At 56.8% G+C, this 24,022-nt stretch overlaps 2 protein-coding genes across 16 annotated transcripts in view; one reads left to right on the top strand and one right to left on the bottom strand.

Annotated features, from left to right (window-relative positions):
• Positions 1-8,451, bottom strand: part of LOC103882110 (basic proline-rich protein-like) — a 34,914-nt gene extending 26,463 nt beyond the window's left edge. For 3 of the 12 annotated variants that reach the window (XM_031663444.1, XM_031663441.1, XM_031663442.1), the window contains exons 1-2: positions 4,424-5,114; positions 2,216-2,306 (exon numbers count right to left, since the gene is read on the bottom strand). In XM_031663444.1, the coding sequence (XP_031519304.1) occupies positions 2,216-2,306; positions 4,424-5,113 (781 nt within the window). In that variant the 5' untranslated portion in view covers position 5,114. The other 9 variants (XM_031663443.1, XM_031663445.1, XR_004182187.1 and 6 more) reach the window with 8 other exon arrangements.
• Positions 4,118-17,907, top strand: ZBTB47 (zinc finger and BTB domain containing 47). 4 transcript variants are annotated; one of them, XM_003894604.5, is made up of 6 exons: positions 4,118-4,313; positions 8,706-10,265; positions 11,889-12,036; positions 13,346-13,461; positions 14,132-14,276; positions 14,578-17,907. In XM_003894604.5, the coding sequence occupies exons 2-6, from the start codon at positions 8,787-8,789 to the stop codon at positions 14,937-14,939; spliced, it is 2,250 nt and encodes a 749-aa protein (XP_003894653.2). In that variant the 5' UTR covers positions 4,118-4,313; positions 8,706-8,786; the 3' UTR covers positions 14,940-17,907. The 4 variants fall into 4 exon arrangements, with proteins under 4 accessions (XP_003894653.2, XP_031519300.1, XP_009199356.2 ...); XM_031663440.1 differs by having other exon boundaries at positions 14,060-14,276; XM_009201092.3 differs by lacking the exon at positions 4,118-4,313 and adding an exon at positions 5,007-5,114.
• Positions 17,908-24,022: the final 6,115 nt, after the last annotated feature.

Genomic DNA, 24,022 nt, shown 5'->3' with positions numbered 1-24,022 from the left:
GTGGCCAGGCGCGGTGGCTCACACCTGTAATCCCAGCACTTTGGGAGGCCAAGGCGGGTGGATCACTTGAGGTCAGGAGTTTGAGACCAGCCTGGCCAACATGGTGAAATCCCATCTCTACTGAAAAAAAAGAAAAAAAAAAAAAGAGAGACTCTACTCACTTTTTCAAGGCAGATGCTGAGCCTTGTGCAAGTGTTGCAGACTAACGTGGTCAGGTGAAAAGATGTGGAAGCCATGCCTCGTAAGGTGAAAGGGACTGGGTTCAGATTTCCAGAGGACTGGTTTTTGGAACAGAGAATCAACTCTGCTGTTGCCCACAGTGAGGCGAGAGCCCGCAGGCCCATGAGGGCCTTGTGGTAGAATGAGCTGGGAAGACAGCAGGGAGAAGTTCTTTGATGCAGTAAAGGCCCCTCAGGAGTCCAGAGGTGTCAGGAGGAGTTGGGTACCATGAAAGAACACGTTCATCTCAGGACAGACTGGGAAGCTTGTCAGGGCCTGATAAGTACAAGGCAAGGGGAGTCTGCCCTGGCCACATACACACAGGGCTAGGAGGCTTTAGTGGTCTGGTTTCTTTCAAAGTTTCAGTACAAGGTAGAGGTAGTACTCCCTTGCTGCTGCCTCCACCCTCCCTGTGAATCAGAAGGCCCCGGGTGGGCCTGCTGCCTCTTGGAGACCCCAGACCCATCACTTACTGTAACCCCTCAAGCTCCAGCTCCCTAGACTGAGCTGAGCTTCACAGCCTGTAGAACCCAGGCTAGCTTGGAGAGGGTTGCATCTCTTCAGCCCAGAGCCATGAGGATATCAGGGTAAAAGGAGGAGTGGCCACCTGTATTTCTAGTGCTTTGGGAGGCCAAGGCAGGAGGATTACTTGAGGCCAAGAGTTTAAGACCAGTCTGGACAACATAGCAAGACTATCAAGACAAAAACAGAACAAAAAAGTAGCTGGGCATGGTGACACACACCTGTAGTCCCAGCTACTCAGGGCTGAGGTGGGAGGATCACTTGAGCCTAGAAGGTGGAGACTGCAGTGAGCCATGATTGCACCTCTGCCCAGCTTGGGCAACAGAGCAAGACCCTATCTGAGAAACAACAAATGGAGTGACCTGAGGTCTCAGGACAAACACCTGCATTCTGCATCTTGAGCCCTGATCCTGGGCCTCCTATGGCTCATAAACCCTGAACGAGGGTATATATGGCTGGCACACTCAGACATGATAGACAACCAGGGGTGCTTATCCCTTCCCAGCCTGCAGGCAAGTCTGCCTCCCAGTGGACCTGGCCCACAGGGGTTGGGTGTATAGGCTGGCACTTCACCAGCCTCTGGTCACCTAAGACCTCTAGTAACTAAAATCTCCCATCAGGCCAGGTTCCCAGAGAAAGCCTGAAAAGAGTCCCCACTGACCTCAATGCCTCCAGCCTAATTTAATTTTATTTTGAAGAAGCAGGGGGACTTCTATGAGCAACTATTCTACGGTACAATCCTTAAGGACTCTGGCCCAGAACCAGACTGCTTGGGTTTAAGTTCTACTCTGCCACTTCCCAGTTGGGTAACCAGAAGGAGGACAATTTGCTTGACCTCTCTATAATTCAGCTCATCTGAAAAATGGATGCTAGGGATTCCTCCTCCTAGAACTGTGGTGTATTAAATGTTTAGAAAACCAAGCATACATCAGTGATTCAGAGATGGTGGTCCCTGAGGTGGTGCCTCTAGAAGTGAAGGAGTCCCAGAGGGTTCATGTCTGGGGCCAGGCTCAATCACTAGGGAGAGGCCCAGGGCCCCCAGAACTAACAGGGCAGGAGAGGATCCTGGAAGCTGCAAAAGAGACCTGAAATGCCAAAGCCATGATGTTTATGCTGTGAGAGGAAACCAGACAACCTGCTGGTTTGCATGAGGCCCCCAACCAAGGGCAGCTGTAGCCTATTAGTGCTGGGTTCAGTGGAGGCAGAATTCAGGTGTAACCTCCACCCTTACCCCACACCCAGCGGATTCATGTTTTCCCGCCCTGCTTAGAACTTTGGGCTTTGGGTCAGCGCCTAGTGGGTAGCTTTGAACTTCCCTGCCACCCCACCGGCCCCATGATGTGTGAGTTGAGTTGCATTGCCTGTATTTTTCTGGCATTGCCCACTCTGCTCTCCCTCTTGCCCAGGCTCAGTTACACACAGTTCCATGCCCTCTGAGCCGACTCAGCCCTGCATTACTCCCACACATGCATACCCACAACCTGGGCTGTTCTTTCCAACTTCAGTGGGGTTGAATCTGGTTTCCCAACCAAGCCTGGGGACACTCCAGCACTGAGGGTAGATACCTAGGGAAATTGAAAGAAAACCCATGAGCTGTTTTCCAGAGGTAGGGGCATAGCTTTCCTGACCCTGCCAGGACCCAATCCCAAATGTGTGAAGGATCACTAAGCTCTGCCCTTGCTGGGTGAGCATCTCCAGACTCCTGACTCATCCCTGGGGCATCCATTTCTGGCCTAGGAGTCACCTCCACAATAACTCAGTCCCTCCCTCCAGAAAGCCTGCCTTGACCTCCCTGAAGTGAAGCTCCTACTGCATGCCCCTCATCAGGACCAAGAGAGAAATTCTGCTTCTGCCTAGCTCCACCTGTTCACTCCCACTGACCAGACAACTGATCAACAGGAATCTTGACTCCACCACACCAAATCCCCTCTAGTTCCCTGCAGGCACTAAATTATCTCCACCTCCTGGCCTTTGCAGGAGCTGTCTCTGTCTGGAAAGCCCTTCCACTCCCTCATTGCTCTAGTTCAAGTTCAAGGCTCAGCTCTGAGCAGCCCTCTGGGCCCACTGGACAGCTCTTCAAACCACTCCTTCCTGCCAGGTCCAATGTTGCCAGGTGCCCACAGCTGCTCACAGAGCTCAGGCTCTGCCCTGGGACTCCCCAGCCGATGAGCTGCAGGCCAGAGAAACAAAAGGGGAATAGCCGAGGCCTTCAGGGAGACTGAGTGCCCCCCTACCACCCGTCCCCTCCCTTCTCACCCAACCTCCAGCCCTTCCTGCAGCTTGACTGCTGGAGCCAAGGCCCCAACAAGGCCCCACAGGGCCAGCATCACTACCTTAGTCACGCTGGCCACACCCTCTGTCAAGCTTTGACTTGGCAGTGGGCCTAGCAATGTCCCATGCAGCTCTCTCTGCCAGGCTTCTTCCGGCCCGTGGAGAGGTCCCCTCTCCCCACCTCCCTTTCCCCCGGTTCCTGATGTTGATGCCTAAGTGATTTGTCCTGCTCTGAGCCTCAGAGTCCTTATCCAACCAATGGGCACACAGCCCCTCCCTTACTACCTCCTGGGCCAGTGCTAGGATCCACTGTGAGTCAGATGAGGAAGTGGGCTGGGAGGAAGAGGCAGAAGGCAGCCCTCAGGGGGCTAGCTGGTCAGAAGCATGTAAGCTGCTCTGGCCTGGCCTTAACCTGGGGTTTCTGGGAGCTGGGCCAGCTGTCTGTGCACCCATGCAGGTGCAGGATGTCTGCGGCAGCTGCCAGGGGCTTCCAGATGCCCCAGCTTTGGCCCCTGAGACATTTTCTCTCTGGCTCTGGGATAGCCTTGTCCTGAAGCCCTCTGATTCTGGTGGAGAGTGGGGGTGGGGGAGGAAGCCCTTGCAGTCTTAGGGGACAGACCATCAGGCTGTTTCATGGCACCTGCCTAAGACCCTGGTCTCTCCTCCGTTTCTCCTCTGGCACCTAGAAACAAGTCACCCTGAGCCAGCGCCAGAGTTCCTGCCCACTCATGAGTAGGGCAGCATACCCAGGAGATACTGTTGCAGCTGGACATGGACTTGTATGTAAACACAAGCGCACATATGTGGGGAGGGGTGCGGAATATCAGGATGGGGGCAACATGAGAGTGACCCAGGATGGGCAGTAGTCAACGTGGGGTAGGAGTAGGGGATGCTCACAGAGGCCTCTCCTCTACAATGGTGGCCCAGTCACCATCCAGACCTTGCCAGGTCTAGTGCCCCGTGGTCCCCACCCTGCTGCCTGCTCAGCCTGGCGGCATTCCTTTACAGCCTCCTGCCAACAGAGCCCGCCCCCTGCCCCCACGGGTGTCCATGCCAGAGCAGCATTCCGCAAGGCTGGCTGCATCTCCCCAGCAGAGGCTGAGCAGGGGGGGCCACTCAGCAGTGGTCAAGTCACACGGCTAGAGGGGCACAGTGGGGCCTGAGCCTCTGGCCCCTACTCCTCTGGTCCCTCTGTCTCCTGGTCCTGGGCCAGTCACCTTAGAGGACTTGATCGCTGCAGTTGTAGTCCTGGGTTTTAAATCTCCTGCCCTGGGTGGCCCTATGCAGCATGAGGCCACCAGGTAGGTATGGGTCCACTGGAGTCAAGTCCTGGAGGCACAGAGCAAAATGAGCCCTGCGCCGCCCTGGGATAGGGATGGGAGACTGGACCAGTTGGGGACCCCAGACTCACCCCCAGGTCAGAACAGCCCAGGCAAGAGGGTGGGGGTGGTGAGCGCGGCTGGGGTGCGGGGTTCAGTGGGATCAGCGTGGGATCGCTCAGGGAAGCGGGTGGAAGCCTTTTCTGATCGGATCCGGGGCCCGGCGCTCTCAGCTTCCTGATTTCACGGCAGCTTCCCCTCCGTGGCGCAACCGGAGGGCACCGATGTTTGACTCCCGGACGAACTTCCCGGCAGAAAGGAGGCTCAGCACGGGAGGGTGGGGCCGGGGTCCATCTGCTCGGATATGAGCAGTGGGGACGGGCTGGGGGCTGGAGCAGGGGCTGAGGGGTGGAGGGCAGCCTGCAGCAGGGCGGGCTGCAAGGGGACGGCGCACACCACGCGTGTCCGCGCCCCCCGCCGGCACGCAGGCGGCCTGGCCCTTTAAGCGTCCAGACGGCGGCCCCAGCTGACGCGCGGGCTCCAATCGGCGCCCCGCGCCCCCCGCCCGCCGCGCCCGAGGCTCTGGGGCCGCAGCTGCTCGGCGCTGGACTCGCCGCGGCCCTGCGCCTCCGCCTGCCCGGCCGCGCCCCCGGGGGCCATGGTCGCGGGGCCCTGCGCGGGGGCGGCCCCCAGCGCGGCGCTTCATGGAGCGGCCCCGGCCTGGCCGCCGGGGGCAGCGCGATCCCGCGGGGCCCTGTGAGCCCCCAGCGCCACGGCACCATGGTACGCAGGGCCCTGCCTGTCCCCCCGCTTATCCGCCCACCTGCCAGCTCTGACCTCCCAGGCGCACTGCCCGCGGGCTCTGGTGGAGGGGCTGGAGGGATCTTCCCCCTCCCCCGGTCTCCCGGCTCCATCTGCTGGGTCCCGCGGGCTGGGAATGCGGCGCTGTGGCGCGGCTCTCGGTGGGGAGGGGGTTAAATTCCTGGGGTGGGGGTGCCGGCGCTCGAGGCTGAGGTCTTGCTAGGCACCGGCAAAGGAGGGCGCTCCCCTGCGCCCGGACGGCGCCGCCCTCGGGCTGGGTAATGGGGGAAAGAGGGAGTCGGATTCCCGCCTGGGCCTTGGGCCACGTGGGCGCTGGAGCCGCCCTGCCTGGGGATTCGGGATGACCCGGGCCAAGGGGGTGTGGGAGGACACCCATAGCTCCAGTACCAACTCCTGTGTGACCTTGGGCAGATCCCCCGCCCTCTCTGGGTCTATCTCCAAGGGAAAGAGGGGAGGTATGTGCACAGAGGAGGCTGGCATAGACACTCCCTCACCAAAAGGAGGAGCCTAGAGGTCATGAGCCTGTGCCCCCTTGCTCAGTCTGGGCCCATCCACTGCTGCCCAGCGTAGAAAGAATTGACATGGGAGGGGGGCGCAGATGGACTCCCCAGGTTTCATCATGGGGCCTTCCAGGGAGGCTCTGAGGCAGGGTAGAGAGATGAGGCTTCTCCTCAGTGAGGCAAGGTACCCCTCAGATGTAGAAGGCTCTGACTTGGGTGAGCAGCCTGGAGAGATGTCCCTGGCACCTGGCCAATCCCCAGCCTGACTTGGGGCAAGGGTTTGAAGGCATGAAACCCCCTGGCAACCAGAGTGCCTGACCACTTCCCTGGTCCTGCATCTTAGCTAGGCTGGAGTGACCTGGACTGCAGCTGGCACAGCCGGATGGGGAGGGGCACCCATTGCTTCCGGGAACTAGCACATCTGGCCGTGGAGGCCAGCACAGCTGGTGGGCATTGTGTGGTAGGGCTAGACACGGAGGTGGCTGAACCCTGCTGAGGGGCTGCCACTTGTAGACTCGGGCAGCATCTCTGTGCCCAGTCAAGAGAGTCCAATCAGGTCGTGAGATTTAGGGCCCCCCAAGGGCCAAGGATGGTGCTGGCTTGTCTGAGGGTACCACCTTAGCAATGGAGTGTTTGTGGCAGCACTCCCCTCCTTTCCTGCTGAGAGGCCAGAGGGCCAAAGTCAGGCCTCATTTGGCCTGGAGGCCAAAGTGCACATGGGAAGGTTGCCCTTTCCCTGTGGCAGGTGGGCACAGGTGGGCAGTGGAGGGCATTCCATAAAGGGAAAGCAGAGAGATCTGGGGCTCTGTTGCCTGGGATGGACTTCCCCCAACAGGCCTTGCTTCGGCAAGCCCTTATCCAAGCCACTTCTCCTGCCACTCTTTAGCCCCTGGAGACCCTAAGGAGCCCCTGTTGCAACCCAAGTTGTACCCTCATCCTTCACTGACCTGCAGGTGCAGTGGCTCTAGGGAGGAGGAAGCAGGTAGAGGGGGTAGTGGTGAGTGTGAGGAAGCATGACTGGTCTCCAGGTGAAGGGGTGTTCTTGCTTTTTAAGTCATTAAAGGCTCAGAAATCCAGCCATGTGGAGTCTAGCAAGGAAGGGGTGGTCTTAGCAGAGCTGGGAGTCCAGGGGCTCCGGATTGTGGAACCCTCTCATTCTGAGCCTCGGTTTCTCCATCTGTGTAGTAGGGGTTGGTCCCAGAAGATGAATCAGAATGAGTCAGAGGAGGGAGATGGGAGGGGCTTGGTGCCACGTCCCAGTTAGATTGGCCAGGCCTGGACAGCCTGGGACAGAGGGGCAGATGGCTGGCTTCTTGGCTGGGGTAAGGGGTGTAGTGGAGAACTCGAGGAAGATGGTAGCCTTGGCCAGGGGCCTGGCCAGACTGGGATGTGAGGGAGCACAGGATGGCTGCTGCCCTGGCCGCTGGGTGTAGGGGGCAGGGTCCAGGACAGGCCTGGAGACAGGTGGCCCCTGGTGGCTCAGGGAGGCTCCTCCTGAGGCCCAGGGTAGGTTCTCTCATTCAGGTGACTGAGAAGAGGAACTCAACCACCACCACCCCTGCTCAGTCCCAGCCTACCCACTGCTGTCCTGGCAATGGAAGGCCTGGCATGGGTGGTGGGGGGGTGGGTAGGCTATGAATGGATGGGGCCAGGATTCATCCCAGGGTCCCCAGGGAGGCGCTGACAGCTATGGAACTGATAGTTTTGTGGCCATCAAAATACTGTGGCAAGGTACCTCCTGAATTCAGGAGGCTCAGACCTGGCTGGGCAGACCCTGAGGACAGCCAGAACCTGGAACCAGTGGGGCTGGTCCAGCCGGGCTGGTGGTTGGTGGATATTAACTGAACATCTGCACATCACTGTGCGATGGTCCTCGTGCAGGGACTGGGCAGGCTGCCTGTCTGTGCTGCCCACCTTTTGGGGAGGCTGCTGTGGTAAAGCCGGGGGTGACTGAGTTGGCCTCTATTCAAGGCAATTCACAGGTGCTGGATGTGGCCCACAGGCCTGATAGTCTGACCCATCAGACTTTGAGGGCCTCCCCTAGGGCTGTGGAAGCCCCAGATGGTGTGACCTCCAAGGCAGGGCTTTCCCAGAGCCTGTGGACATGGACCGTACCTGACCTGGGGTCTGGGGGTCTACAGGGAAAAGGGTCTGGGGCAGGCCTTGGGGCCTCTTGCCTGCAAGCATGGTAGGCAGGTTCCACAGCTGTGTCCTTCCACCCCTGCAGAGCCCCTGGGTGAGAGAGAGCTGCTGGGGGCTAGACCTGAGGCTGTAGGCAGGGGTTGGGGGTAGCCTGGCCCAAGCCCTCGCTGTGATGACGGGACCTCACCAGGCAGTGCAGCAGGACCAGAGCAGGGAGAAGGTATAGGCCCTGAGGCTGGATTTCTTCACAGATTTCAACTTCTGTAGCAACTGCACGGCTGTTGCAATGAGGGGTTCCCTCAGGTGCTACCCCTTGGGTTCTATAGCCAGAGGCTGGGCTGTGAGCAGTGAGCCCGGATTCTGTTCTTGAGGTATTTGGGGCTGAGCAAGCTTGTTTGTATTGGTATGTGTGAGTGAATATGTGGAGAGAATCCACAGGGCTGGGGAAACACTGAAGGAATGCCTGTGGCCCTCCTGGGGTGACCACCTAGTCCTGATGTGCCTGCGATGGTCCTGGTTCTAGCACTGAAAGCCCTGCACCCCAGAAAATGCCCAGGTCCCTGGCAAACCTGGATGGTTGGTCACTGTGGTCTCTCTTTCGTCCCCTTTCCTTCTCTTTCCCTTCCTGGGATGACTTTTCCCATTTCACAGGAGACGACCCAGAGGCCCAGAAAAGTGACAGGACCTGATCTTCGGCCTCAGAGGGTCACGAGTGGAGTCTGAGCTCTGAGGGCAACTCACTCAGGCTTGAATTCCTTCCTTGCTAGAGCTTCGGCTCTGTGGCTGTAAAGTGGAGCCACCAGTGATGGGCTGCCTCCTGGATGGCCGGCCATGCTGGGGGTGGTGCTAGGGGAAGGGCGGGCAGGGGCCCACTGGCCTTGACCCACTCCTGTGCCCTCTGTCCCTGCAGTTGCTGGTTGAGAAGACAACTGACTCCCCGGCGGCCGAGTTCTCGCTGGTGGAGGATGTGGCGCTGCACTTTGCCTGCTTGATGGGCCGCCTGAACGAGCAGCGCCTCTTCCAGCCTGACCTCTGTGACGTGGACTTGGTGCTGGTGCCCCAGCGCAGCGTCTTTCCAGCACACAAGGGTGTGCTAGCCGCCTACAGCCAGTTCTTCCACTCACTCTTCACCCAGAACAAGCAGCTGCAGCGTGTGGAGCTGTCCCTGGAGGCGCTGGCACCTGGTGGCCTGCAGCAGATCCTCAACTTCATCTATACGTCCAAGCTGCTGGTCAACGCGGCCAACGTCCACGAGGTGCTCAGCGCCGCCTCGTTGCTGCAGATGGCCGACATCGCTGCGTCCTGCCAAGAGCTGCTGGACGCCCGCTCTCTAGGCCCACCAGGTCCGGGCACTGTGGCCCTGGCCCAGCCGGCTGCCAGCTGCACTCCAGCTGCACCGCCCTACTACTGTGACATCAAGCAGGAGGCCGACACCCCAGGCCTGCCTAAGATCTACGCCCGCGAGGGCCCTGACCCTTACTCGGTGCGTGTTGAGGACGGGGCAGGGACTGCTGGTGGCACCGTGCCTGCCACCATTGGGCCAGCCCAGCCCTTCTTTAAGGAGGAGAAGGAGGGTGGTGTCGAGGAGGCCGGTGGGCCCCCGGCCAGCTTGTGCAAGCTGGAGGGTGGAGAAGAGTTGGAGGAAGAGCTTGGGGGTTCTGGCACCTACAGCCGCAGGGAGCAGTCCCAGATCATCGTGGAGGTGAACCTCAACAACCAGACACTGCACGTGTCCACGGGGCCAGAGGGGAAGCCAGGTGCCGGGCCAAGCCCGGCCACCATGGTTCTGGGCCGGGAGGACGGGCTGCAGAGACACTCGGACGACGAGGAGGACGACGACGAGGAGGAGGAGGAGGAAGAGGAGGAAGAGGAAGGTGGTGGCAGTGGACGGGAGGAGGAGGAGGAGGAGGAAGAGGGTGGCAGTCAGGGAGAAGAGGAAGAGGAGGAGGAGGAAGGGCACAGTGAGCAGGAGGAGGAAGAGGAGGAGGAGGAGGAGGAGGAAGGGCCCAGTGAGCAGGATCAAGAGAGCTCTGAGGAGGAGGAGGGGGAGGAGGGGGAGGCTGGGGGCAAGCAGGGGCCACGGGGAAGCCGAGGCAGCCGGGCAGACCCCCCTCCCCACAGTCACATGGCCACACGGTCCCGGGAGAATGCCCGGCGCCGAAGCACCCCTGAACCTGAGGAAGCTGGGCGGCGGGGTGGGAAACGGCCGAAGCCACCCCCTGGAGTGGCCTCTGCATCAGCCCGAGGGCCGCCAGCCACTGATGGGCTGGGGGCCAAGGTGAAGCTGGAGGAGAAGCAGCACCATCCATGCCAGAAGTGCCCACGAGTTTTCAACAACCGCTGGTACCTGGAGAAACACATGAATGTGACCCACAGCCGCATGCAGATCTGCGACCAGTGCGGCAAGCGCTTCCTGCTGGAGAGCGAGCTGCTGCTGCACAGGCAGACAGACTGCGAGCGCAACATCCAGGTGGGCCTCACGTGGCTGGGGGCAGGGCAGAGGCTGTCCAGGTGGGGCTAGGCCAGAACTGGGCTCTGGGCACCCAGCGCCTAGACGGTCTGTGGAGACCAGACTCAGCCCCCAGACAGGCTGGCCCAGGCCTAGTTCTCAGGGTGGTTAGAGCTCAGGGATTAACATCAAGCCAAGCTCCCTGGGAGAGGTGGATAGAGTTAGGCGCATGAAGAGATGTGCAGAGGATTGGAACAAACAGTACCCTTGGCCAGAGGGACAAAGGGGACACATGGACTTGGGAGGATGACAGTGGAGAGTTGTCTGAGCATACAAGGCCAGAAGACAGCCCACTCTGGGTGGGATGAGTCAGACAGGGTTTTAACAAACACTGGGGCTGCAGGAAGGCCAGCAGGGCCACTGTGTATAGTTTCACAGGTTGTGCACTGCAACAAATGAGCACACGATGGGAGGAGGGGTTTGCCCAGAGGAATGCCATCCTCTACTTCCCACAAAAGTGCTGTATAGAGTAGGGGGCATCCCAGCAGGAGGCAGCCCCCACTTTCAGCTCTTTGGGGATGCCAGCTCTCATGGGCCTGGGGAAAAGGGATTGGGTGAGAAATTTGGGAAGAGCAGAGGCTGCTGGGGCTAAGCAGGGGAGCTGAGCTGGCTGCCGGGCCTTGAGCCAGCCTGAGTCTGTTTGTGCCAGCCTTGCTTCTCAGGGTGGGGTGGCACAGGGCCAGCCAGGCTCCCACGGGTGGTTTTCACCTCTTCTGGCCCAGGAGAAGGGGGAAAAGTAGCAGGTAGGTGGGTGCTAATTGCCTGAGCTAATTGCTAATTGCAGTGCCCTGTGAAGAAAGTGTTACCTGGGGGTCACCTGGTGTTCTGCCCCACCCTTGTGTACCTGTGCCCACTTGCCTGCCTCCTGGGCTGCCCTTTGATGCTCTAACTGCTGCACACCTGAGTCTCCCTCCCGAAGGAGAAAGAAGCTTCTGCCCCATCCAATCTGGGCACCCTGACCAATTTCTGCCCAAGCCTTGGCCTAGCTTCCATCCCTGTGGAGTGTCCTGCACAGATGGGCAGGACAAGGGTCCAGGAGAACAAGTGGGGAGATATGGTCCACTCTCTTCTTGATGGGACCTTGAGACTCCTGCTGTCCTCCTTAGCCAGTGCCTCTGGGACTCATCCTCTTGAGGATATCCATGGTGTCATGGCACAGGTCCCAGCAGGAGGAGGCAGCAGTGATAGTGGCTCACCCTGTGGGACCTGTTATCTCTGTGTGTAGCCTCCATACCAGAGGCGGTCCTTCAGCTAGTTGTCTGCCTTAGCTCTATAGACAGACAAAGGGTGATGCCTTTGGAAGCCCTTGTTGAAATGAGCCCAGAGGGGGGAATTTCCTGGAAGAGGTGACCCCTGACCCTAGTTAACTCAAGGATGAAGGAGGACACCAGGCTGTGTGTTTGGGGATGTTTAAGGAGTTTTCATCCCCAACCTTAGGAACATCAGAGCTGGCTGGCTTTTGGCATCAAGGGCCCTCCAACATATTTCAAGTGGGAAACCTGAGGCCAGTGGGGGCAGTAGCTTGCCCAGGTCCAAGGCCCTGGGGACTTAGGACCCAGGGCCTCAAGTCCTCTTACTCTGCAGTGTGTGACGTGCGGCAAAGCTTTCAAGAAGCTTTGGTCCCTCCATGAGCATAACAAGATCGTGCACGGCTACGCGGAGAAGAAGTTCTCATGCGAGATCTGTGAGAAGAAGTTCTACACCATGGCCCACGTGCGTAAGCACATGGTTGGTAAGTCTGGGCCACTGGGGGATGGAGCCGGAGGATAGAGATGGACCAGCTTCTGGCTGGTAGATGGGAAAGACTTCACATCCAAGGGCAATGTGAAGGGGTGAGGAGGCCCCTCTCATCTGGGAGGCCTGGGGAGGTTGGTTGCAGTGGCAGGTGTAGCCTGGATAGGCTCTGGGTCCAGGGCTGGCACGTACAGTTGGGCAGGCTGCACATTGCACAAGGGTGCCTGGACAAGATGGCAGGTGGGAACTGGAATCAAGCTGGCACACTGCTAACCAGGCTGTACATCCTGGCATGAGCTTGTGTCCACCCAGGAAAAGGAATACCTTTTCCTAATTATACAAAGTGCTGTATGGGCTGGTACAGGCCCTGTGTCAGTTTGATGACAGCTGTGCCTCTGATTCTTTCTTACCTTCTGGTCCTCATAGGGCTTCAGGCCTCTCTGAATGCAGCCTCCCCTCAGGGTTCATGCCTGGACACAGTAAGGAGGTCCCCCAAGTGTGTGTTTTGGCCACTCCACTGCCCCAGGCAAGGCTGCCTACCCGCTGTATGTGGGCCTGGCAGAGTCTCATGTCCCTATAGCCCCGCCTTCCTTGCCCGCCCCAAGTCTGGGCCTTGACGGGGAGGGGTAGCCAAGGCGGACAGTGAACTGACTGGAAGCTGGGACCCTGCAGCTTAGGTCTCAGCCAGGAGCATGCTGGGTAAACCAGGACTGGTGTCTGTGAGCTTGGAGGGGAGCCTTCTGTCTCCAGTGGCCTCCTACCAGATCCTTAAAGTTTGTTGGTTCTCACCTATCCGTGGGTGCTGGGAGGAGTGCATCTAACTTCCTCCAGACTGCTGGCTAGGGCCTGAGGCCAGGGCCTTTCTGCATATGGTCCCCTATAAAGCCCACCATCCCTGAAGCTCAGGACCACTATGAGTCCCTTTTTATAGAAGAGGAAGCTGAGGCCCAGAGAGACTGAGCGGGAAGCCAGTGGTCGGGCCAGGATTTGAGCTGAAGCCAGGTCCATCCAGGGTCCTTCCCTGAAGCTTTGGGGGCAAGGCAGCCTTGGCCACTTCAATTGGCCAGAGGCTAAAGAACCACAGAGCCCCGGCATGTCTGAGGCAGACCTTCAGAGCAGATAGGAGACCCAGCCATGGAGGCAGGGGGCCTCTCCTGGGAATCAGCACAGGTCCTGTGACAGGGTATAAGGCCAGCCCCAGGGAAGGGTGGTGGCACAGGGCTGCCCCAGGAGGCAGGGTCTGGGCCCAATGTGGGGGTGCTTGGGCAGGCCCGTAAGACATGACGGCCCTGGTGCCCACCTCGTAGCCCACACCAAGGACATGCCCTTCACCTGCGAGACCTGTGGAAAGTCCTTCAAGCGCAGCATGTCCCTCAAGGTGCACTCCCTGCAGCACTCAGGGGAGAAGCCGTTCAGATGTGAGGTGAGCTTCCATCTCCTGCCTGGCCTGCCCGAGGGGCCACCTGGGAGGGGCAGGAATCAGGGAGAGCAGCTGCTGAAAAACAAAGGGCTAGGGGGCGGAATGTAGGGTCCAGAGAGAGAGAGACCCACCCTCTGAGGTCTGCAGCCCCTGCCTCCCACTCCCGCCCAGCCCCTATTCTTCTCTGGCCCACCCCCATCCTGCCCGTCCTTCCCCAACCCAGCCCCACACACTCAGGGTGGGAAGTGTGTGTGGGCTGCAGCCCCAGGAGCAGGCTTTCTGGGGAGGCGGATTCAGGAGCATCCCAGGCCTGGAGCTCAGAGATGAGACAACAGAGCTGCAGGTGGGGAGGTGGGGGCAGGGGCTGGGCTTCTGATCAGGAGGAAGAATGAGGGACCTCATGCCTTAAGCATGGGATTCCCTCTACTCTGTGGCTTTTTCCCACTTCCTGACCTCCATTCCCCACCTAAGTCTTGGGTGCTTGTGGCCTCTCCTTGTGCCCATGCACTGCCCATCCAGATGCACCTCGGCTTGCCCTCACGTCCCCATCTCCTTGCCCAGGAGCCCCTGAGTGTGTCCCTCCTTGGCCCTGTGGCCACAGGGGAGCTGTTCCCTCCACAAAGGCTGTTCTTCTGCTCTGTGCCTGGGCCTCACCCCCAAACCCCACCCCCAGAACTGCAATGAGCGCTTCCAGTACAAGTACCAGCTGCGGTCACACATGAGCATCCACATTGGCCACAAGCAGTTCATGTGCCAGTGGTGCGGCAAGGACTTCAACATGAAGCAGTACTTCGATGAGCACATGAAGACCCACACAGGTGCGGCTGCCCTGTGGGACGTGGGTCAGCCTCAGGCCCATGCCGGGCCGGGACCCCTTCTCAGCCCCGCTCAGGACACCTGGAATAATCTTGGCCACACCCCTTCTCAAGTCTGGGCCTCCGTTTACCCATCCTTCCTGCTTCCCAGGGTTGGGTGAGGCTGGCACAAAATGCCCCAGGGTCGGGGAGGATCTGAGCGCCAGGGCTGGGTCTAACTATGGCTCCATGGGAGACGGAGGCTGGCCCCAGACAGGTGTGGCGACCCCTCACTGACGCCCTGCTGCCCATCCCCAACCCCCAGGAGAGAAGCCGTACATCTGCGAGATCTGTGGCAAGAGCTTCACCAGCCGGCCCAACATGAAGCGGCACCGGCGCACGCACACGGGCGAGAAGCCGTACCCATGCGACGTGTGTGGCCAGCGCTTCCGCTTCTCCAACATGCTCAAGGCCCACAAGGAGAAGTGCTTCCGCGTCAGCCACCCCCTGGCCGGCGACGGCACCTCCGCTGCCCCAGGCCTGCCCCCAACCCAGCCCCAGGCGCACGCACTGCCCCTGCTCCCGGGGCTGCCCCAGACCCTGCCGCCCCCGCCCCACCTGCCGCCCCCGCCTCCGCTCTTCCCCACCACTGCCGGCACCGGCGGGAGGATGAACGCCAACAACTAGCTGCCGAGCTGCACCCGTGCACCCGCTGGGGCCTGGAGCCAGGGCCCACTCCAGGAGGGACCCACTGCCTTTCTGGGGAGCACAGCAGTGCGGGCCCGGGCCCTGCTCCACGTCCAGAAGTGGCTGGATGTGCCCTGCCTGAGGCCCCGACTATGAGGGGTGTGTAGGCTGGCGGCCCCCAGAGCTGGTGGAGGGCACCTCACTACCAAGTGCCCCCACTTTCTGTGACTCCTTGAAGCCTTTACTATTTTTTTTTTTTTTTTGGAAGTGAAGGAAAAAGAAACTATTTGCAGTACCCGCCTCCAGGTGAGGGGGGTGCTGGGGGTCTGCAGCAGAAAGAAAGGGGCCTGGGCAGCAGGTGTGGCCAGTCCCTCTGCCAAGGCCTGCACTAGAGGGGTTGGCCAGGTGGAGCCTGGGTCAGCCTCGGCAGCCTATCCCCATGTCCCCTATGCCCCTAATTTGCTTCCTCATCTTGGAGAGTTTGGGGAGAAGTTGGTGTGCCACCCCCGCAAACCCTTGAGGAGTTGTAGACCCAGTCTGAGGGCCACAAGCACTGAGGCAGGGCCTGAGACTGGACCCGGGTGAGCGTGGGGAGTGGGGGGTGGCGAGGTGCGAAGACTGCAAACCAGTGCTGCACTGTGTGGAGCAGGGCAGGCAGGGGCTGGACCCCAGGGACTTGCCTTCCCCACTCACTCTGCTGCCAGCAGGCCCAGGGATCCCTGACCTGCACCAGGTGGCACCAAGGGTCCTGAGTCCCAGAGATGTCCCCAGAAGCTGCTGTGCCTCACAGCACTGTGAGCCAGACCCTGGGTGGGCAGACAGACTGACTGGCAGCACCAGCTTCGGGGGCAGAGTTCTAGGATGAGGCTTGGACAGTGTTGGTAGGGTTTCAAGGTGCTATTAGTGGGGCAGGGGCAGGGTGGCTACTCACAGAGCACCCCAGTTCCTCACCAGCTACTCTGGCCATATATCCCACACCAGAAGGAACAAGTGTGGCTCTGTCCATCTCTGCTCCCCCAAAGGCCCGCTCTAGGCCTTATCCTCCCTCTAGACCCTGCCACAACCTGTCCCTGGCTGGCTCCAGCATCCTCATCCCTCCTGGGCCTCTGCACCAGTGGGTGGGCCGCCCATAGCACTGCTGGTAAAGGAGCCTGCATGTTCAGGCCCCTCGGGGGATTGGGGGGACTGGGGAGGCACAGCATAGACCCAATTGCTTGCCCCCATGAGGCTAGCACTAATAGGAAACCCTTTTTTGTTGTCATTTAATGTCTTTATTCCTGCCTTTAATATGGGGAGGAAGGTTCCATAAGCTACATGTTTCCTAGTTAAGCTCTTTCCTATTGTGTTTATACAATTTTGTTTGTTATACTCTTTGCACCTTAAACCCCCACCACTCCCCGATACTATTGCCTTCCCAGCATGGCTGGAGTGGGAAGAGGCTTGGGCCCCGGGGGAATGGTTAGGGGGACTGAACCCCTCTGACCTCCTTGTGAGGCCCATGGCGCTGGGGCAGGGAGCTGGGGACATTTTAATCATCAATAAACGAAGCACTTTATTCTGTAAAGATTTGGGCAGGCCTAAGGTGCCCGAGTGATCTGAGGATTTATAATCCAAGCCACACCACCCTGGTTGTTCTCTGGGCTTGGAGGGGACAGTGCCAGCAGCTTCCCTGCCCAATTGATGTTGGAGCTGTAGACATACACTCGGGCGCCCCTGCTGTCCTAGGGGAGAGAAGGTTTGCCCCTCCCCAAGGAGGAAGGCTTCCGGTCAGGGCCCCCACCCCAAGGCTGGGGACTCCAGGCCCCTGCTTTACTGTAGCTCTTTTTCTTCCTTGCACTCCTTGATCTTTGGGCTTCCGTGATGTCCTCAGGGTCCCCCCACCTCCCTCCCCGTTGCTATTTCTAACCTCTGGTCCCAGTGCCTGGCAGCTCTTTGGAGCTGGCTCACATTTTCCCAAAAAAAGTTGATTCCTCCCAGTGGGCTGTAGGCAGGGACCTCCGTGGGTTTCCAGTCCCCATTACTGGCACCAGGTCTCCCACAGGGGCTGGTGGTGTCATCACCTGCTGGCCCAACTACAGCCTGAGCGGGCCTGAGTGGCCCTAGCCAGGCTGAGACCTGTCGGGCCTTACTGACAAGCAGAGGTCAGAGACAGTTGTGGGGATGAAACCCTATCCCGGGACATGGGTTTCCTGTTCTTGTACACTTCCCCTCTGGGATCAGGTGAGGGGTCCAGACAGCTGGCCAGGGACTGGTCAAGACAGTCACGGGAGCTCTAGGTGGGCACAACCAACCCCTCTCCTGGGAGGTCCCTGACCCACTGGGGATAGGAGCCTGTGTCCCTGGTGCTAAACACTCTTCACCTGGGCCGTTGTTGGTGGGGGCTCCTTTCCTGCCAGACCACAAGGCCAGAAGCAATAATGGCACCTCAGCAGTTCCAGTATGGATAGGGGTTCCTGTTTTACTAGCTTTTACATCTCCTTTTTATTTAAAAAAATATATATGCCCCCAGATGTCAGAATGAGGGGACTGGGGCACCATCCTCACTTCCCAGGGCTGGGGGAAGGGGGCAGGATCATCCCCTCCCAAGGAGATCTGTGGGGGACCCACTGTCCAGCTGGACTTCTCAGCCTGAGTTCTTCTCAGTTTGACTAGAACTCAGGCCTGGAGCCTGGGTCTACCAGGCTCCTTGGGGCTCTCTGGTCTCAGGCCAGCTGGGGATGGGTGGCTAGAGTGATGAACTCAAGCCCTGTGGCCACAGTTCTGGGAGCCTTCAACCCTGGCTCATGCTGCTGTAGTCTCCACGGTGCCCTTCACAGAGGGCTTGGTGGTGGCAGAATGGCCATGCCCAGGCGTGTGCTGAGACCACTGACAACTGCTCGTGTATAGGCACCCCACAGCCCCAGAGTGTGGGGCACAGCAGGCATGCGAGTGAGAAGAGTGAAGGGGAATAAAGTCAGTACAACTCGTGTCCCTTGGCCCAGCCTCTTCTTTGCACTTGGCCTGCCTTGACTCTTGGACCAGAGCAAGGGGCTGGGCTTTGGGGACTACCCAGAGTCAGGAGCTGAGGCAAGGGCAGCAGTGGGGGATGGGGGATGGGCAAATAGGTGGGTCTTAGGTCAGATGCAGAGGGGCATGAAAGAGGAGAGGTCCTGAAGGTAATGGCTACAAGAGGCCAGGGCCTGTGTAGGTGTGGTTTCCTGTGAGCACCAGGCATGGAGCCACAGGAGCTCCGGGACAGCAGGGACCAGTGCTCCCACTTATGTGCTGAGCCCTGGGGATGCTGTGATGAGCAGTATGGACTCATCCCTCCCTCGGCGGGCAGGGGAGGTCAGAAGGGGTCAGATAACAGAGATGCTGACTCAGGCACCCGGGAAGACAAAAGCTCAGATAGAAGACAGGTGGTGGCCTCCAGAGGAGCAGATGGCTCTCCCTGGGGAACTCAGAATTGTTTCATGGCACAAGTAGTATATACAGAGAGCACTCACTCCATGCCAAATGGAATTCTAGGCCCCGGGGACACATGCAGAATGAGGCTCCTTATGGCACTTACCTCTGCATACGTAGAAAAGGGTCAGACAGGACCTTCCAGGACTGGGAGGGGCTGGGAGAGAAGTCTCATGGGTGGATTTGTTGACTGGCCAGAAAGGAGGTGCAGGTTCCTAGGATGTTGGCACTGCCTTTCTACACAGTCCTGCTATGAATGGAAGAAACATGGGCTTGCTCAAGAGACCCTGAAACAAGGCTGACTGACAGGCCTAGGGGCCTGGCTGCTCCCCCAAATCTTGTGCGGATTCCACTTATCTCTTGTGTTTCCAGTCTGTTCACCTTCTGCTATATCAGGTTGCATGACACCTCTTTTTCCTCCAGCCCTCTCCCCACCTCCCTCATTCTCACAGCATTTCCACCTTCACACTCCAGAGTCTTGGGCACTGTCATCCTAGGCTCTGGGGCAGAGGCCTCTGGGTGGCTGTGGGACGGTGGGCACCATGATTGGTGTCTCTGGAGCACTCACTTTCCCTCATTTTGCTCTTTGGGACCAAGCAGCTCGCTAACATCTCATGTCCTGAAGCATGCATAGGTCAGAGCAGCACTGCCCTGCTGGGGAAGGCCGGATTTTCCTTCCTTCTAAAGGATCAATGAGATGGGAGGTGAGGCATCCTGGCTTAGTGGTACTCTTGGGCCTACCTACCCCCTGATTATGTAGCTTTCTAGAACCAGGACTGGTGAATAAGTCATGTTAGACTGAGTTCTGCTGTGGTAACAAACCACCTCCTAACCTCCGTGACTCAACATCTAGGGCTCTGAGGGGATGCTCCAGGGCAGTCATTCTCTATTTGGTGACCCAGAATTCCAGGCTTTGACCTTGGGGCACCTCCATATCAACATGGGCCTCTAGACTGACCAGAGCCAGGGAAAAGACAGGGTGGAGAATCACACCTTGGCTCTTCAGTGCGGCCATCCAGAAGTGGTGTACCACTTCTGTTTCCATGTCATCATCCAAAGCAAGTTCCGGCATCATGCCTTACTTCAGCAGGGTGTCCGGAAGGAGAGGAGAGCTGGAAAGATTGGTGAGTAGCCGCCAGGCATGGTGGCTCACGCCTGTAATCCCAGCATTTTGGGAGGCTGAGGTGAGTGGATCACTTGAGGTCAGGAGTTCAAGACCTGCCTGGCCCACATGGTGAAACCTCATCTCTACTGAAAAAAAAAAAAAAAAAAAAAAATTAGCACGCATCTGTAATCCCAGCTACTCAGGAGGCTGAGGCAAAAGGATCGTTAGGATCATTAGAACCCGGGAGGCGGAGGTTGCAGTGAGCTGAGATCACGCCACTGCACTCCAGCCTAGGTGACAGAGCAAGATTCTGTCTCAAAAAAAAAAAAAAAAAAAAAGGTTAGTGAGTAGCCATATCCTCTCCTGCACTTGGGCCTTGCAGTCTCTGGAGGTCAGGTTGAGAGGTATCCAGCCTGTAGAGCTGCTTCCTAAAGTCTCTGGAGGGTCAGCAATAAAATAGAGGAGCAGTGTCTCCTAAGGTTCCACTGGCTGCAGGTGGGATAAACCTGCTATCACCACAGATAATAGCTTGGGACCTGTGGAGAATGGAGAAGAGAATGGGATCCCACACAGGGAATGAAAAGCAGCTCAGCAGGACCCCACCTTGAACTTCCACCTCACTCCTGCCTCTCTCCTGCTAGAGATAGGGCTTCTGGAAACCTCTGTGGCCAAAACTATGCCTGTGTACCTGGGGAGCTGTGGCTTAAGACTATAACTCTCATGTGCTGGGGACACTTTGTGGTCATTCCTCACCCCACAACCTTCTGAGACTGCTGATAACCTAAGCAAAGGAGCTCAGAGAGGTAAAGCCACTTGCACACAGCCGGAAAGTGGTGGAGCCAGACTCGAACCTAAGTCTGTCTGATCCCAAAGCCACGTTCTCTAAGCGCTGAACAATGCCACTTCCCCTCCATTCAGCACAGTACTTGGTGCACAGTGGCATTCAGGAGAGCATGGCAGTGGGTGATGAACCAGTGCTATTGGTTGCAAACAACAGTCAATTAAATCTCTAGGAGAACCAGAGACTCAGCCTCTGGGGTTATGCAGCCAAAAACAAACCCAAACCACCCTGCCCCACTTGCCCCAGGGGAGGTGTGACTGTCATCCCAGCTTGGAACTGATAATGCTGAAGGCTACTCATAAGAAGCTCTGTCTCAACTGCCCCTCCCACCAAAACTAAACCCCTCTGCCACCCTCAGAGAACACGAGTCTGCAGTATGTGTCCTTGCTTCCCTCTTACCTGAATCAAAGTCTCATGTGGGTGTGTCTAAGTGGTAGATCTGTCACGTTTATGCCCCAGAGATGCAGGACAGGAGAGTCCCAAAATTGGGGCTTAGCCTGGGAGAGTTCTTGGCTTCACCTAGGAAAGAATTCAAGGGTGAGCCAGAGGTGTTAGCAACTTTTGGTGAAGCGGCAGTGTACAGCAGCAGCAGAGGTCCTGGTACTGTGGAACAGCACTACCCCATAGGCACTGTGCCCAGAATAGCAGCTCAGAGGCAGGACTGCAGTCACACTTATACCCACTTTTACTTACATGCAAATTAAGGGAGGATTATGCAGAAATTTCTAGGAAAAATTTGGTACCTTCCATAGAAAAGGGCAGTAACTTTCAGGTGTTGCCATGGCAATGGTAAACTGACATGGCACACTTGTGGGCATGTCTTATGGAAAGCTGCTTCCTCCACCCCATCCCTGTTTTAGCTAGTTCTCATTAGGTCTGATGTCCAAGCCCCACCTCCAGAGTTGAGTCCCACCTCCTACCTCACTAGCTGCAAGGGAGGCTGGGGAAGCAAGTTGTGTTTTCTACACTGGGTAGGTGTACTTCATTCCCAATGAGAAAAAGTCTTTGCGAACATGCTGGGTGACCACAAAGCATAACAAACATGCCCCACAATCTAGCCGTTCACAGCCCAACAACAGCATACATCCTCTTCCATACAACAGGAACAACAAAATGCTATTGATTAACAACCTTCCTCATAATAAATAAAAACGTTTTCATCCTCTTCCCAAAAGGGGACACTGTAATTTCTCATCACTGACTGCATCTAGCTCCAAATCCAGGATCTGTTGGTAATAGCTGCTCCTTTTCTGTGATCCCATTTGGTGTTCTGAAATGTATGGACTGTATTGTAAATGGAACCATCACCAACCAGGGTCTTTACAAAACAAAAGAGGACTATGAGGAGGAAAAATTAATATATATACATACATCTTTTCCAGTGTGATGGTTAGTTTTAGGTGTACTCTTAAATGAGTGAAGGGACACCCAGATAGCTGGTAAAGCATGATTTTTGGGTGTGTCTGTGAGGGTGTTTTGGGAAGAGATCACCATTTGAATCAGTAGACTGAGTAAAGATGATCCACCCTCAACCAATACGAGTGGGCACCATCCAATCTACTGAGGGCCTGGATAGAACAAAAAGGCAGAAGAAAAGTGAATTCACTCTCTCTTCTGGAGCCAGGACATCCATCGTCTCCTGCCCTCAGACATCAGAACTCCAGGTTCCCCTGTGTTTGGCCTTGGACTGGGAGTTACATCATCACCTCCTCTTGATCTCAGGCCTTCAGATTCAAACTGAATTACATCACCAGCTTTCTTGGGTCTCCAACCTGCAGAGGACAGATTTTTGTGGAACTTTTCGGCCTCCATAATCACATAAGCCAATGCCCTTAATACACCCCCTCTTATATCTCTTTATTTTGTTGATTCTGTTTCTCTACAGAGCCCTGACTTATTAATATACACATCAAGGAAGACAAGACAGGACGATGTTCCATCCTACTTAGCCACAGGTCATGAGGTCAGGATGGTGCTATTGTCTGAATGCTGGTGTTCCCCCACCAACCCCCAAATTCACCTGTTGGAACCTAAAACACGATGCCACAGTATAAAGAGGTGGGGTTTTGGGGGGAGTGATTAAGTCAGGAAGCTCTGCCTCATGAATGGGATTACTGGCCCTTATAGAAGAGGTGGAAGGGAGCTGCCTGCCCTTTCACCGTGCAAGGACACTGAGTTGGCTCCTTCTGCCATATGCAGACAATAGAAGGTGCCATCTATGAAGAAGACAGAGCTCTCACCAGATACTGCATCTCCTGGTGCCTTGATCTTGAACTCTCAGCTTTTAGAACGGTGAGCAATAAAGTTCTATTGTTTATAGATTACCCAGTTAAAGGTATTTTGTTACAATAGCCTGGACAGACTAAGACAGAAATTGGTACCAAGTGGGGATGTTGCTATAACAAATAGTTTAAAATGTGAAAGCAGCTTTGGAGCTGGGAAGAGTTGAGTTTGGAGGAACAGGCTAGGAAAAAAACCCTATATAGTCATGAATGGACCGTGAGGCTATTCTGGTGAGGGCTCAGAAGAGAGCTATAAATAAAGCCTCAGTTTTCTTAGAGATTACCTAAGTGGTCATAATCAGAATGTTCATAGAAATGTGTACGGTACAGACCATTCTGATGAGGTCTCAGATGGAAATGAGGAACATGTTATTAGAAACTGGAGGAAAGGCTATCCTTGTCATAAAGTGGCAAAGAACTTGGCTGAATCGCGTTTGCTTCCTAGTGTTCTGTGAAAGGAGGAACTTATGAGTGATGAAATAAAATATTTAGCAGAAGGAATCTTTAAACAAAGTGTTGAGCATGTGGCATGGCTTCTCTTGACTGCTTACAGTAAAATACAAGAAGAGGGAAATGAATTAAAAACAGATTTTATGATCAAAAGTGAAGCAGAACTTAGATTTAGAAAATTCTGAGCTTGGCCATGTTGTGAAGAATGAAACACTGTGTTTGAGAGAGAACACCAAGGGTGTTCCCAAGCAACAGTTTGATAAGGAGAGTCGCATGGATTAGCGGAAACCTGTTTGTCAAGGGGACAATGGAGGAATGACCCTGAAGGCATTTTGGAGATCATCAGGGCTGGCTTTCTTATTACAGGCCTAGAGTGCCCAGGCCTGGAGGACAGGACTATGTCAGAAGAGGGACCTCATCCCTCACTGCCCTGTGCCAACCCAAACCTCTGCTCCCTGACACTGGTACAGCACTCCTCAGCTGTCCAAGGTGAAGCTCCGGTGGACCCAGGTGTGATGGAGGCTGTAGTGGCTGACTCTCCAGAGGGCACAGGTGGTAAACCTTGGTAGCATCTATGAGGTGCCATCTCCACCAGGGAGCACAGTGCACAGGCTCTGGAGGTGTGGTTTCCTCCACCTGGATTTCAAAGGATGCCCCAAAGAGCCTCAGAGCCACCACAGAGAGCCCCCACTAGGGCACTGCCTAGTGGAGACGTGGGATCTGGTGAGGATCTTCTTCCTGTCCCCTCACATGGCAGAAGGCCAAAGGACAAGAGAGCTGAACACTGTGTAAAGCCTCTTTTGTAAGGGCCTTCATCCCTACTCACAAGGGGAGAATCCCCCATGACCTAGTCAGCTCTTAAAGACCCTACCTCCTAATATTATCACATGGGCAACACCTGAATTTTGGAGGGGACACATTCAAACCATAGCAGTAACAATTTGCAAAATTCTAGTGCAGT

Source organism: Papio anubis, chromosome 2 (genome assembly GCF_008728515.1).
Source record: "Papio anubis isolate 15944 chromosome 2, Panubis1.0, whole genome shotgun sequence".
Classification (NCBI taxonomy): Eukaryota; Metazoa; Chordata; class Mammalia; order Primates; family Cercopithecidae; genus Papio; species Papio anubis.
The sequence above is the reverse complement of the archived record's forward strand: the minus strand, read 5'-3'. Positions and strand labels throughout refer to the sequence as shown.